General features: G+C 37.4%; 1 protein-coding gene across 1 annotated transcript in view; it reads right to left on the bottom strand.

Annotated features, from left to right (window-relative positions):
- Window positions 1-12,273: 12,273 nt before the first annotated feature.
- Window positions 12,274-13,357, bottom strand: part of LOC134004669 (glutamate receptor-interacting protein 2-like) — a 219,361-nt gene continuing 218,277 nt past the window's right edge. The window contains exons 24-25 of the mRNA XM_062444029.1: window positions 13,084-13,230; window positions 12,274-12,432 (exon numbers count right to left, since the gene is read on the bottom strand). Of these exons, the coding sequence (XP_062300013.1) occupies window positions 12,274-12,432; window positions 13,084-13,230 (306 nt within the window). The remainder of the gene's footprint in view (window positions 12,433-13,083; window positions 13,231-13,357) is intronic.

The raw sequence follows: 13,357 nt of genomic DNA on the forward strand, positions 1-13,357 counted from the left end.
TCCTTGCAACAAAAGCATCTCTTATTACAAATCACAGCAATTAGATATTTGACTTCCGGGATGTGAGCTGCTGCAGACATGAACAACTGTTACTGTAATTACAGCAACTTTTATTTATCCTAAACCCTTTATCGGGCGAATAACTATATTTAGTAACTTCCGTAAACATCCAAAATAGCCTCCTCGTGCCTCTCTGTGAGGCTGTAGAACCATGTGGATTTTTTATATATATAGACTTTTTGGGAAATATTTTACCGTATATGGGCAAAGAACCATATATGGTAACTTTATTAACCTTGAAAAAGTCACAAATGCAAAAAAGTCATGTAATATCCCCCAATTACTCTGTAGGGTTGAACATTTGAATTTCCAAGTATTTCAATGATTGCCCTATAAAGGATTAATCTTGATTCAAGCTGCTAGAAATAAAAGTTTGGACACTGATGATCATCCAAATTCATGTTGACATATTCAACTTGCATGTATGCCATGATATATGCTGTGGATCACTCTCTCTCTCTCTCTCTCTCTCTCTCTCTCTCTCTCTCTCTCTCTCTCTCTCTCTCTCTCTCTCTCTCTCTCTCCTCTCTCTCTCTCTCTCTCTCTCTCTCTCTCTCTCTCTCTCTCTCTCTCTCTCTCTCTCTCTCTCTCTCTCTCTCTCTCTCTCTTTGTGTGTCTGTCTAATTAGCTGCAGGTGAGCTGTGATGATTGGTTGGTTTGATTGATTGCCTTGGTGGTTCTTGCGTGTTGATTGGTCTGTGAAGAGGATATATAGGTATATATATATATATATGTATAAGACTGATTGGGATGATGTTCCTCTCCTTTAACACATCCACGCTATGTTGTGTGATTCCCACAGTTGTATCTTACCCTGTTTTACTCTTCGCTCTGCAGTTCTTGGCACTCTTGGGTGAGTAACTTTTTTTTTTTTCCCCCTTGAGAAATATATTTTTCCAAAATAAGGGCTTATGTTGGCTTCACGGTGGTATTACAATTCTCAAAAGTAAGCAAAATCAATCCAAACTTCCCTTTCCAAATCAAACACAAATAAATCCTAAACTGAAAACAGGAGAAAAAACATTACAAATGAATAGGCTATACCCCTGCCACCCAAACCCCTTCCTAAATTAAGCTGCATGTTCTGAAATAATGGCTGTAAGCAGCTCTGTGAAGCTGCTGGAAACTTCTTCAGTTTATGGAATATTTTGACCCAAACATCCGTTTCACAACAGGGAAGTAAAGGCTCAGACATGTTGGTGATTAATAGAAGCTGGGTACTGAACACAGCTACTTTTCCCAGACTGTAATTTTCTCTCAATAGCTGCGGTTACATGAGCATTTTTTTTTCTTCTTTTTTTTTCTCCTTTCCAAATCAAATCAACTGATTCCCATGAAAGTATTTACGCGAATGCTATATAAAGTAAATGCTTTGCAGTAAGTACTCTGAAAAGACAGAGAGCCCTTTCAGGCACAGTTTGAATCCATTCACAATTCCCTGTTTGTTATGTTTGTCTTGATTTATGGTAGAAATTTGCTCAGAAAAGTGGTTCACAAATACAGCCATTATTATTTTGATTATTGCTCCCATGTGACTCAACAAAAAGCCCTCAGTTCAGCAGGGGCACAGAAGGATGCTGATGGTTTGAACCCGCTGTTGATGAGTGATTTGCATGCTAATATTGCTGTTGTGTTGTTGCAGTCTGAGCTTTAAATAACTGACACTCTAGAGAAAGAAAACACAACGCTGACATTTCCATTCTCTGCTTGCCAGCTCCAAGAATAGACTTTGCTGCTGAGAATTTCTCTTTCCATTTCATCTTCAAGACAGTTTTTTGGCATTCACACAGGGGCGAAAATCAAAAACAAATGTGCGTTTTTTAAGATTCATGTTTCTTGGTACTTTCGCCTTTTGTTCTGCAGTCAAAAATAGAAAAGAGACAGGAAATTGAAAGGCAAAACAAGAAGGATGATGTGAAAATCATATGTAGACAGTGATGATGTGGTTTTTAGTCCACAGAGACACCAGTTATACATTTGTATTTTTTTTGTGTTAGTTTTTCTAAGATTTTTCCCGTGTCCTCTCCCATTTGACATGCTGCCTCTACACTATAGTCTCCGTTTACAACCGCTGCCCTATGGATACACACGTGTCTCCTTGGTGACAGAACATGTCACCTATTTCTTTCTTTTTTAGTAGCAGGATAAACTAACATGGGAGATTTATATTATGGTTATAGCTTCTGTGACCAGGTCTAATATTCTTATCCTGAATAATCGCACACATATCAGTGTTTTTACTCTCTAATGAGAAGTTTAAACTTTTGATTATGTGGTATGGGCTAATAAACAATCTTTATATAATCTATTATATTAGCTAAACTTAGCGTATTGATGTGTTGCAGAGGTAAAAAGATGTTTGTATTTAAACCTGCAATGACTTTTTTGGCCACTTGGGGGCAGCAGAAACAAGCGGTAAATACAGCATGGCCATATTAACACCTTTTTAGTTGATATGAACTTGTTAGCAAACACAACCAGCATGGAGCAACATTGCTCCATGATTAGAGTTGTGTTTGCTCACCTGTTCTGTTTCGGTCTCCACCAACTCCTGAGGGAAATATCTGATAATTGGTCACTATGTTCACCAGCTAGTTGCCAACTTTATCTGTCATTTTGCAATCGGCAGGTAATATACTGTGGGAGGTTTTGTGTAGAAATCCAATGCATTCTCTGGAAGTTTTGTGCAGAAAACCGATGCATTCTCTGGCCAAAATATACGCTATAGGAGCTTTGAGAGTGAATCAAACGGTAAAGTTGTTGGCAAGACAAACACAATACTGAGCTGAAGGAGCTATAAAGCTTCTTTTAAAGAGCTGTTGAGTATATCTGGGTTTGTCACTACAGGCATCCACTTTCACATTGTCATTTTGATCAGCATGCATGACTTAGTAGGTGGATTATTTGCGTTTGGTCACAGCAACGACTCCTACTTCCTTTCTATATGCTAAGTTATGTTAATCACCTTCTGGCTGTAGCTTTACATTTAGCATAAGACATGAGAGCTGCATTTATCTTCTGGTTTGGTAAGAAGCTGCATAACCGTTAATGCATAACAAAATATTTCTTTAAAGTAACAAAAGTAAGAGTGCTGATTATAGGCCTACACCACGTTACTTTCAGACTGTTATATTATAAAATCATGTCAAAAGTTTTCAGTTTCATGCACTACACAGACACACAGTAGCATTAACCATTAACTCCCTGAAAACAGCTTAAAACAGCATTAAATAACATGGATGGGCAGGAAAACTACAGTCTCATAAATTAAATACTTTCTGTTCCCAAAAAAGAGAGAAAAGGAATAGATTTACTCATCTGTTCTTACCATTTTTGATGAATGGCAGTTTCAGTTTTTTTTGTTTGTTACAAGAGCAAGAGCAGTTTTTGGGCTGGTTGCTACAGTACTGCAACAAATCATACCATTGTTCAGTGTGTAGTCTCTGTATTTACTCAGCCGTACAGTATGTACTCCTCTCTGTTTGCAAAGACTTTAAAAATCCTGTGTGTGTGAGAGAGTGTGTGTGTGGGTATGTGAAAGTCAGTCATTATGTGTGATTTATTAAGTTTCTGTAGGTTTCAGTTTGTCTTCACATCTGTCCCCAGCTTCAGTCATTCAGTCAGGACTGGTGGTTCAGATTTGGCTTGTATGTATGTCTGCATAGTAGTTGAAGTCTTAGGTGAATTTGAATGCAAAAATGTGTATGTAGTGTGCATTGGTCTTTAAATTACTTTCCCATGTGCTACTCTGGTGCTTGTGTGTGTGTGTGTGTGTGTGTGTGTGTGTGTGTGTGTGTGTGTGTGTGTGTGTGTGTGTGTGTGTGTGTGTGTGTGTGTGTGCTTGTGCTTGCATTTCATGTGTACTGTGTGCATGTGTGTGTTGAAACTGTTACATAACAGTAGACTCTTGGGGATAATTAAGTCAGCAGAAGCAGAATGTACAGTACAGTGTACATACACAAAATAAACCCTGTTATTTAGCAGAGTGGGGAAAGCAGTCACATGTGTACACATCATTTATACGGACAGGAAAATACATAAACACAAACAGACACATTTCCACATAAACAGACACCACTGTACTCACTTCAAATGAGATACACACAGTTCAGTACATTTATGTTTATGACTCCCAGCTACTCATACACACACGGCTTGTTTCCACCAAAACATTCAGGAACTAGAAGTACTCTGTGGAACTACTGTATAAAATCCCGCAAAATGCCTTGTTTGTGTTTGAAATTGAAAAATGAAACAGTACAAAACAAAACAAAAAAGCCCCATTATGAAGCAATGGAGATGTAAGTAGAAACATGTGTGGTGTTATTTTCACTACAATGATTTTTTTTTTTTTGGAGTACTGTGGGTAAAACTGAAACCAGGTTCCCTTAATTGTAAAATGAATTGTTGTACAAGTAAATTCTGGATGCATTAAAGAGTCTTTCTCTCCTTCACTTAATCAGTCACTCACATGCAAATGCAATATTACAGGTTACATTAAAGGGGACATATTGTGCACATTAACTGATTATATCTTTAATTTGGGGCACGTCTGGAATATATTTGTATGATTTGCAATTAAAAAAAAACTCATACTGGCCCTTTATGCAGCCCCTTATTTCAGCCTTTGTCTTAAACAGGCTGTTTTAGCTCCTGTCTCTTTAAGTCTCCCACCTCTCACTGATTGACAGCTATTGGAGGTTGCCCCTATGGAGATTTCCACCTGCCCCCGAGGCTACATCGACTAACTATAGTAGAAGGACTTCATTGTCGTTCTTTACTCGAAATGTCAGCTTCTCAAATATACCTGTACATGTTTGAGCTGAAATCCAATCCTAAATATGTGAGTGGAAAACACAAACAATACACGGAACAACCTTAGCAACAAATGCCATGGATCAGTTCATGGAGCATGCATAACAAGCCGACATCAGGTTGAAAAAACTGTTGCAAACAATGCATTCAGAGCAGGTTGAAACCTGAGGTTATGACTTGCAGGGAGTATTTCTACATAGATTAACCTCAAGTCATTGAACTCTGACAAATGCATTAGCGTAGATATCCTACATCATAACAGCATATAAGAAATAGAAAATCACAAAGTCTAATATGTCCACTTTAAAGTTCACAAATAAATTCCAAATAACGACATAAACCCAAACATAAAATTAGACATTTTATTTTTTTCTTATTTTCAATCTTTGCCCATGTTGTTCTTCTCGAAAAGAGAAGTATAGCGGTACACTTGTTGTTTCATAGAAAATGAAAAAAACAAACAAACAGAACGACAACAACAACAAAGTTATACATTTTATTTTTCATTTTTATAATTTTTGTTTTGATTTTTCTTCCAACGTTTTGGAAGAGTAATATTATCATAGAAAAATATTATATTACATAGAATAGAACTTTACACAATCTGAGAAAAAGAAAATTACACAATATCAACGCATACATTATCAATGGCCCAATCCGGAATCGCCAAAAGCTTTTCTGCCACTAGTCAACACATCTTTTAAACCATTTTATGTTCAAATAAAGTCTTCGTGACTGCTTGTTGACTGTGACTGCTAGTTTGGAAATACGCAACAAGACATTGTTGGATATTAAACTGACCAGCACTTATTAGCAAGTTATAGCAAGTACGTACTTAACTTACCGCTAAACTGATTGATCGGCGATGCTATAGTTTTACAACTCATATTATTAACAGTTAACTGTAGTTATCTGGCAAGTATGCTACTAACGTTAGATAAATACTTTGGTTAGCTGTAGTTTTCTGCACAGATTGTTCTTGCTTAGCTCTACAGATGCTTCATTAGCAAGTTAACTATAGTTTTCTTTGAATAAAGCTAATGGTTAGCTGACTAGGTGCTATAATTAGCTATCTAACTGTCTGGGTAGCAGGTTAAGTTAAGATAATGGTTAACTGATAAGATACCATAGTTAGCTAGTTAACTAGCTAGTTGGGCAGTGTGTTACAATAGTCGAATATTTAGCCAACCAAGTGAGCAATTAACTGTATAATACAGTTTGAGTTCTGGGCAGCAGGCTAGTTAGATGACCAGGTTTGCTAACTAACAACCGAGTAACAGACACAGTCAAATACCTAAAAACAGTACAAAGAGAGAAATAAGTTAAATCTGACATTACGTAATCTTTTTTTTTTTTTCTCCATGTGTCACCAAATCAAAACTATGACTGACTGACTGGCATAAATTTCACAATGCAAACTCATGCAGTAAAAACAGCAGCACATGCTCCGTCACTAACAGGAACACATTATAGAATACAATATTGATCTGCTGCCAAAGCTGCCATTAAAGAATCAGTGTGTAAGATGTGTAGCGGCATCTAGCAGAACTGTCTTGGCAGAAATGGAATGAAATATTCATAGGTATGTTTTAAATAGTGTATAATCCCATGAAAACAAGAACTGTGTTTTTGTTACGATAAAATGAGCCCTTTATATCTACATTGAGAGTGGGTCCTCTTCCACAGAGCCTGTCATGTTGCACCACCATGTTTCTACGGTAGCCCAGAACAGACAAATCAAACACTGGCTCTAGACGGAGCCTTTGCAAGTTTCGGGGGCCACCATGGATACCCTGCACACTCGGAAGGGGAGGGTTATATTCAGTTAGTTGCAATCTGCAACCTCACCACTAGATGCCACTAAATCATACACACTGGCCCTTTAAGAGGAATGCATATCATTCAGTTTCCCCACCCATTCTTTACTGGTCAAGGGATTTGAACTAGCATCCTCTTTATCAGAAATCGAGCTCTTTTGGAGCTTTAGGGTAACGAGTGTGTTTGATTGGTTGTAGATAGGAGAAGCAGGCATTTGAAAGCGCCTTACTGCAGCTGATGATGTAATAAATGTCAGATTATGTAATAACTTGTCGAATGTAATGACATCTTTTTCATGCTTTGAGCGGGTTATAAAATCAGGCCGGGTGTAATAAAACACTGTCTGGACTAACATTGCAATATTTTTCTAACAGAATTTTAAAGTGATAACTTTGAAGTTAAATTTATTGTAATATCAGTCATATATTATCACAATTAACACTCAATTGAATGTTGTTTTTCTTACATTTTAACCACGTACTTGCTGTTATATTAAATTACTGTTATAAATAATTATATTCTCTTACATGCCGCTAATCTATGGGGCATTTAACGGTTCCGGTTTGGGCTTTAAACTGACCTTTGACCCAGAAATGCATAGGGAGTATGAATGACCACACATACGTACATACATACATACATACTTACATAAAAACCAACAGAACAATTTGGAAGGCTTTTTCTCAGTATTTTGTCTTTTTTTTTTCTTGCTTTACAAAACATTTCTTTTTTTTTGGCCACTTTATATTGCGTAAAAAACACTCAGACAAGTTTTTTCTGTTGTACATGAAAATACTTACAGTGCATGGTATTCAACAGTGTGCTTTTTTTTGTAAGTGCTTGGAGAGAAGTAAATTTTTTTTTTTCTTAGTTATGAAAACAGTTGTCTGTCTCCAGCTCGCTCACAAAAACTGAGTTTCTATATTGTTTTCAGTCTCAGAAGAGTGAACGTCCCACGGCCCTGAAAAATATCACCACTGTACAATGAAATGTACACCATCTAGCTCTCTCTCTCTCTTTGTCACACACACACACACACACACACACACACACACACGCACACGCACACACACACGCACACGCACACGCACACACACACACACACACACACACACACACACACACACATGCCCAGAAGGGGAAAAAAACAGACATCCATAGATCCATATGTACATGTAAACACACATGAAAATGGTACACACAGAAACCTCAACACATACACACACATATATGCATACCAATAGTCGTTTTCACTCACTCACTCACACACCAACACACACAGGTTTTCTCTAAAGGGAGCAGCTGGATTCTAACTGTATTATATAACAATGTGAGGAAAGAGCGGGAGACATAGAAACAGAGTGAAAGAGAGAGAGAGAGAACAGAGGTTTTGATTGTTCCTCTCGAAACATTTTTCCAATCCTACAGAGGACAAAGGCTACTTTCTGTCCTCTCTCTTTCACACACATTCTTACATGTATTATTCCTGTGTGTTGAGTATATTGTCTGTCTCTCTCTCACATACACACAGACACACTTTTGTACACTCACAGTCTATCTATACCATCTATGTACATGCATACAGACAGGAGCACACATGAAGATATCACCTACACACACCCTTTCACACACACATGAGTGCAGTAGGAGGGGAGGGACAGCCAGTCTCAGCCCTGTTAATCCACAGATAATTGGAGCAGTTTTGGCAGTAATAAGAGAAAATCATGAAAAACAGGAGGTGAAGGAAGTGGAAGGAATGTCTGCTGTTACCAAACAGACTAAAATAAGAGGAGAGGAGAGGTGGGAAAGTTTTGAAAAGCTATTAAATGATAGGTTCAGATTTCTTCACGTTTGTCTTAATACAATAACCACATGCCATGGAGTTGCAAAGTGGGAGAGGTTATTTTGGCCGTTATGGAAGTTAAAGCCCCAGTCTTTTTATGAATAGACAATGTAGTTGCTAGGATGGGCATGAAACTCTCCTCATTAAATCATCAATATATGACATTAATAATTATAGTTTTGGTAACTGTACAGTCCTTTGTATATAGGTGAGAGGTTGACTAAAGTTGTATGTAACAATTTCATCATTGATAAATCTGCCAATTATTTCCCCCCTTAATTGTTTGGTCTACAAAATGTCAGAAATTGATGAATATTTCTAGTTGAAATTTCCCAAAATCAAAGGTGACTTGTCCAGATGTCTTGTTTTGTTTAACCCAGAGTCCAAAACCCAACTTTCCTATCATGTATGACAAAGAAAAGCATTAAATTGTCCAATGTGAGAAGTTAAAAAAGACTAATCAATTGTTGCCATGTGCCAGTTAATTTCCTGTTGACTCAATTGATCAAAACATAGTTGCAGCTCTAAAGTTGACTGCAACTCCTTAGATGCATTGTAATGCAAATATCCAATCACAGAACTTATATTTATTTTATGGTAGTTACTATTGGTATCTGGAAGTTAAAGATTACCCTGCTGGTAATACAATTTGCAGCTTAAATCAGTTTTTTTTTGTTTTTTTTAAATTCTGTCTATACTGGATGAATTAAATAACAATAGCACAATGTTTTGTTCTCACCTGCAATGCCATATAGGTGACTTCTCCAAAATGAAGATGTAATAATTAAAACTGGTGGTCACAACATAAAACTACAGGATCATAATAACATTATCTCTGAAAGTCCATTATATTTGTTATATAACATTTTAAATGGGACAACATAATACTTCCAGAGCCAACAACCTCTCCCACTCCCCATATAGGTTGAAAGATTTATTGGTTGCTATTACCGTTGTACTGTAACGTAATACTGGCTGAGAAGTGACAATCCCTTCCCAACATGATTGTAAGAAACTATCTACAGTTCCTGTCCCGTGCAAAACCAGGCATTCTCGCTAATATGCGGCTTCAATAATGTTGATTAATCAAATTGGGAGGGTAACATATATATGCACCTTTTCAGACACACCAACAAAGATAGAAATAAATGTTGCGACACACATGATGAACATGCACATCGTAAACAGAGGTGCAGGAATACATAGCAGCCAAACACATAGAAACATGTGAACACTTTAAGACAAATACATGATGAAACACATGCACAACCAGCATTGTTTCTTGCCCTTTTGTTGTATGTGTGTGTGTGACTTGTCCCCAGTCTTCATACTTAAATTTAGTACTTATGTTTATCAGCATCCTGTCCAGTGAATCTCTACATTTGCAGATGATGCTGTTAACTCTGTTTGTGATCTTTATGCTGCAAAAGGGCCAGTCCTCCATACAAAGCCAAACAGCAGTAACACTTGAGTCTTCATGGCTGACTTATAGAGATCATGTGAAGATACTTTGTGCAGTGATGATGGTTAGTACCATCTATTCTAAAATAGTAGTCCTGTAGATGCTTGCATCACTTTAAAAAAATAAAATTTGGTTGCTTCCAATTGCAAAGAGGAGGTTGTTGACCTGTTTTGGACTTTCCTGTTGACTGAGGAATCACTGGAACTAGCCACCTATCTATTTAAGTAGTCATAGAATAATGTACATTTGACACAGCCAATATGAATTAATGTTTAACATGCTCAATTGCATGTGTAAATTATTTGAGTAGCAATATGTGGTGCAACCTCAAATCTTTTGAGCACAAAGAGACAAAAGCATTAACGCTAAATCACATATTTTTGAGAACCCTTAAAAATAAAACAGGCTCCTAAGTTATATCCAGCTTTTCTGTTACCTGTGTCTCTTTATCTTTTTTGAGTTGGCACTGGTCTTATAAACAGCAGAATGCTGTGAGTAGCCCATTTGTATATTAGCTGTGAACTCTTCCTGCCAAGGCAAACTTTGGTGTATGCCAGAGGAAATTACAGTTGGACCTTATATCACATGTTTGTCTATTTACTGTAAAGATAACAGTTTATATTAGCCTATGATTTCTTATACCATCTGCTTTCACCAGAGACTAAAGCTATAGCTCTGTTTGTTGTTGAAGAGCAGTGCTTTATTCTTACTTGATGACATAAATCAATTATCCCCAAAATCTATATTTTAGAGCAAAATACAGTTTTGAGGCTGCTGGAATCTGACAGGCTGCTTGGCTTTGTTTGTTTATGGCAATTATTCTAATGTCTCAAAGTCTATGTGGTAAATCTATCTATTCTCAGAAGTGTTACACACAACACCTTTATTGGTATAAATTGGTGTTATTATTGACGATCCTCAAACTTGATCTCAATCATGATTTTTGCTATTTATAATGCATACATAGTAGCTACTGCTCTTTGACTTTGTAGGCAGCAATCAGCTGAGATGAGCTCTAAGACAACTGTGGTGACATATTGGGCGATATAGATGGGCAACTCCCCCAACATTTGTCCAAAAGAAGAAGAAGAAAAAAACCCTGAAAAGGGTAAATCAAAATCTTTGAAATGTCTTTGCAGGAAGATGTTCTTCTGTAGGCAAGTTTTCCTCCACATCTCCACAAGCACAGCTGCTCATTTATGCTGCAGCAACAGTTTCATTTGTTAATAACTTCCATTTTTTTTTTGTTAGGAGAGGAAATCAATCCCTTTCCTGCTTTATCTTCCCTTCGATGACTGGATAAAACAAAAACAGTTTGGCAGTTTTAATGACATCATTGTCTTGACGTTGTAATGATGGCACAAATTTAGATTTTCTTTTGGATAATGTCATTGTGCTGACCTTTTGATACGCAGTAAGTATCCAATGTAGAAGTCAGCCTCCGTGAAACAGCTTGAAAACAGCTAAACCTGACCTTTCCAGTAAATTCTTCATGGAAAATGCATTGAAGCAGCATTATCTGAACAATATTGACTTCTACAATGGCTACATCTATAGTCAGACACTATAAATAAAAAGAAGAAATTCCTTTATAAACAGTCAGTTTAATCTTCAATTAAGTGTTCTTTCTTAAAACAAATGAAATCTGCAAACTGGGCAATGCAATTTCTCTCTTTTTTTCAACACAGCTTGACTTGAAATTTACTAAAATCACTTACAATATTGTGTAATAAGGCAGATCCCTCGGGTACCATCAGGACTGGAAATTTCTATAAGCCTGTGGTCTGGCATTAAATTACCTCACCCAAATGGCATATTTTGTTCATTTGTTTTAAGTAAAAACAGGATTTAAAATTTCAGAACCAGTTAAAGTGCCAAGTAAGTGTTTTTTTTCTTTTCTTTTTTAATATATTGGAACAATGCTGAAGACTTCAAGCCAGTCCTCAGGAGAGTCTCTGGTCATTTTGTGTCGTGTGGCGGTGCTTCCACAAAGAAATATACTGTATGACAGCAGTTCAACCCAGTGTGAATAAGAGGGGGCGACTGTGTGAGCATGCAAGTGTGTGTGTGTGTGTGTGTGTTACTGTAGGAGTCTCTGTGTTTAAGTTGAATTATTGCAAGCCGGTGGAGTGTGTGTATATATGTGTGTTTTTATCAGTTAGAGAAGATGTTAGTTTACATTTCATTACCAGTTATACTGTGTCTCCTGCCTGAGTGTGACAGACTGAATGTGTGTGTATGTCTAGAGATCCATCTGTCTCTTTTTGTGTGTCTGTTACAGGTCTAGCGGGTGATCTAAGGTGTTGTTATTGTCCTCTGTGTCATTGATGGCCAGTGGGTTGCGGCTGATGACCAACTCCAGTCTGTCTCCGGCTTCTGTGATCAGAGGCACCGCCAGGCAGCAGTCAAAGTCCCTTGTCCTTACATGGTTCACCTGCAAAAAAGACAGTAGAGAGTCAGTAAATGACTTATCTTCTAAATGGTACACCTGCTGGCTCATTAGCTCTAACAACGACAGAGGTTAAATGATTATTCCTGATTGCAAAGTCTTATTTTTGTCATTTTGGCCATTATTATTATGATAATAACGTTGCACTCAGCAATTAAGTTAATTACTGTGATCTTGGAGCACAGCTGCATCTCTAAAAATGAAAAGAAAAACAAGGACATTGGTAAAATTTGGAGCCAAAAAATACAAAATACCCCAATTTAGGAGACCCAAACTTTTAAAAAAATGAATGAAAAGTATCAAAATAACATCATCATTTTTATTATTTGGTGCTAAATCCTTTGCAGTGAGTGAATGTCTGCAGTTTCAGAACCGCAAACCTCTCCAGACTCATAGGATCTGTTCTCTTTGCTCTGCCAGGCCGTAACCGCAGCCATAACTGCACCATGGCTCGCTTGTTTCAGGGACTTTTTGCTACCAGTCTAGTCTTGAGAGGATAGTGGTAAGGTGACCAACACTCTATTATTAAAGCTATGAAAACCTTTTTGTTTGTCTCTTCTGTGCCCTGCTGTCTTGCTGTCCCGGACATACACATGTGAACATCCTCAAACATTAAATTCATGTCTATATCATTACCTGCAGGATCCTGTCGTAGGGTTTGAGCCCGGCTCTGTCAGCTGGTCCGTCAGGTCGGATCATGTTGACGTAAACTCCTTTCTCTAAGAAGCCATCTGACACACTGAAGCCAAAGTCATCACTTTCTGGGTCCTTTATCACAGTTACCTACAGGAGGAGAGCATAAGTGAGGTTGGTTTAAACATGAATAGAAAACAATGGCTCTCTGTGAGGAGTAAAACGTTATTGTATCGCTCTGCAACCCTAAACCCTAAACCTAAGCCTATAATGGTCA

This window comes from Scomber scombrus, chromosome 3, assembly GCF_963691925.1.
Source record: "Scomber scombrus chromosome 3, fScoSco1.1, whole genome shotgun sequence".
In the NCBI taxonomy this organism is placed as follows: Eukaryota; Metazoa; Chordata; class Actinopteri; order Scombriformes; family Scombridae; genus Scomber; species Scomber scombrus.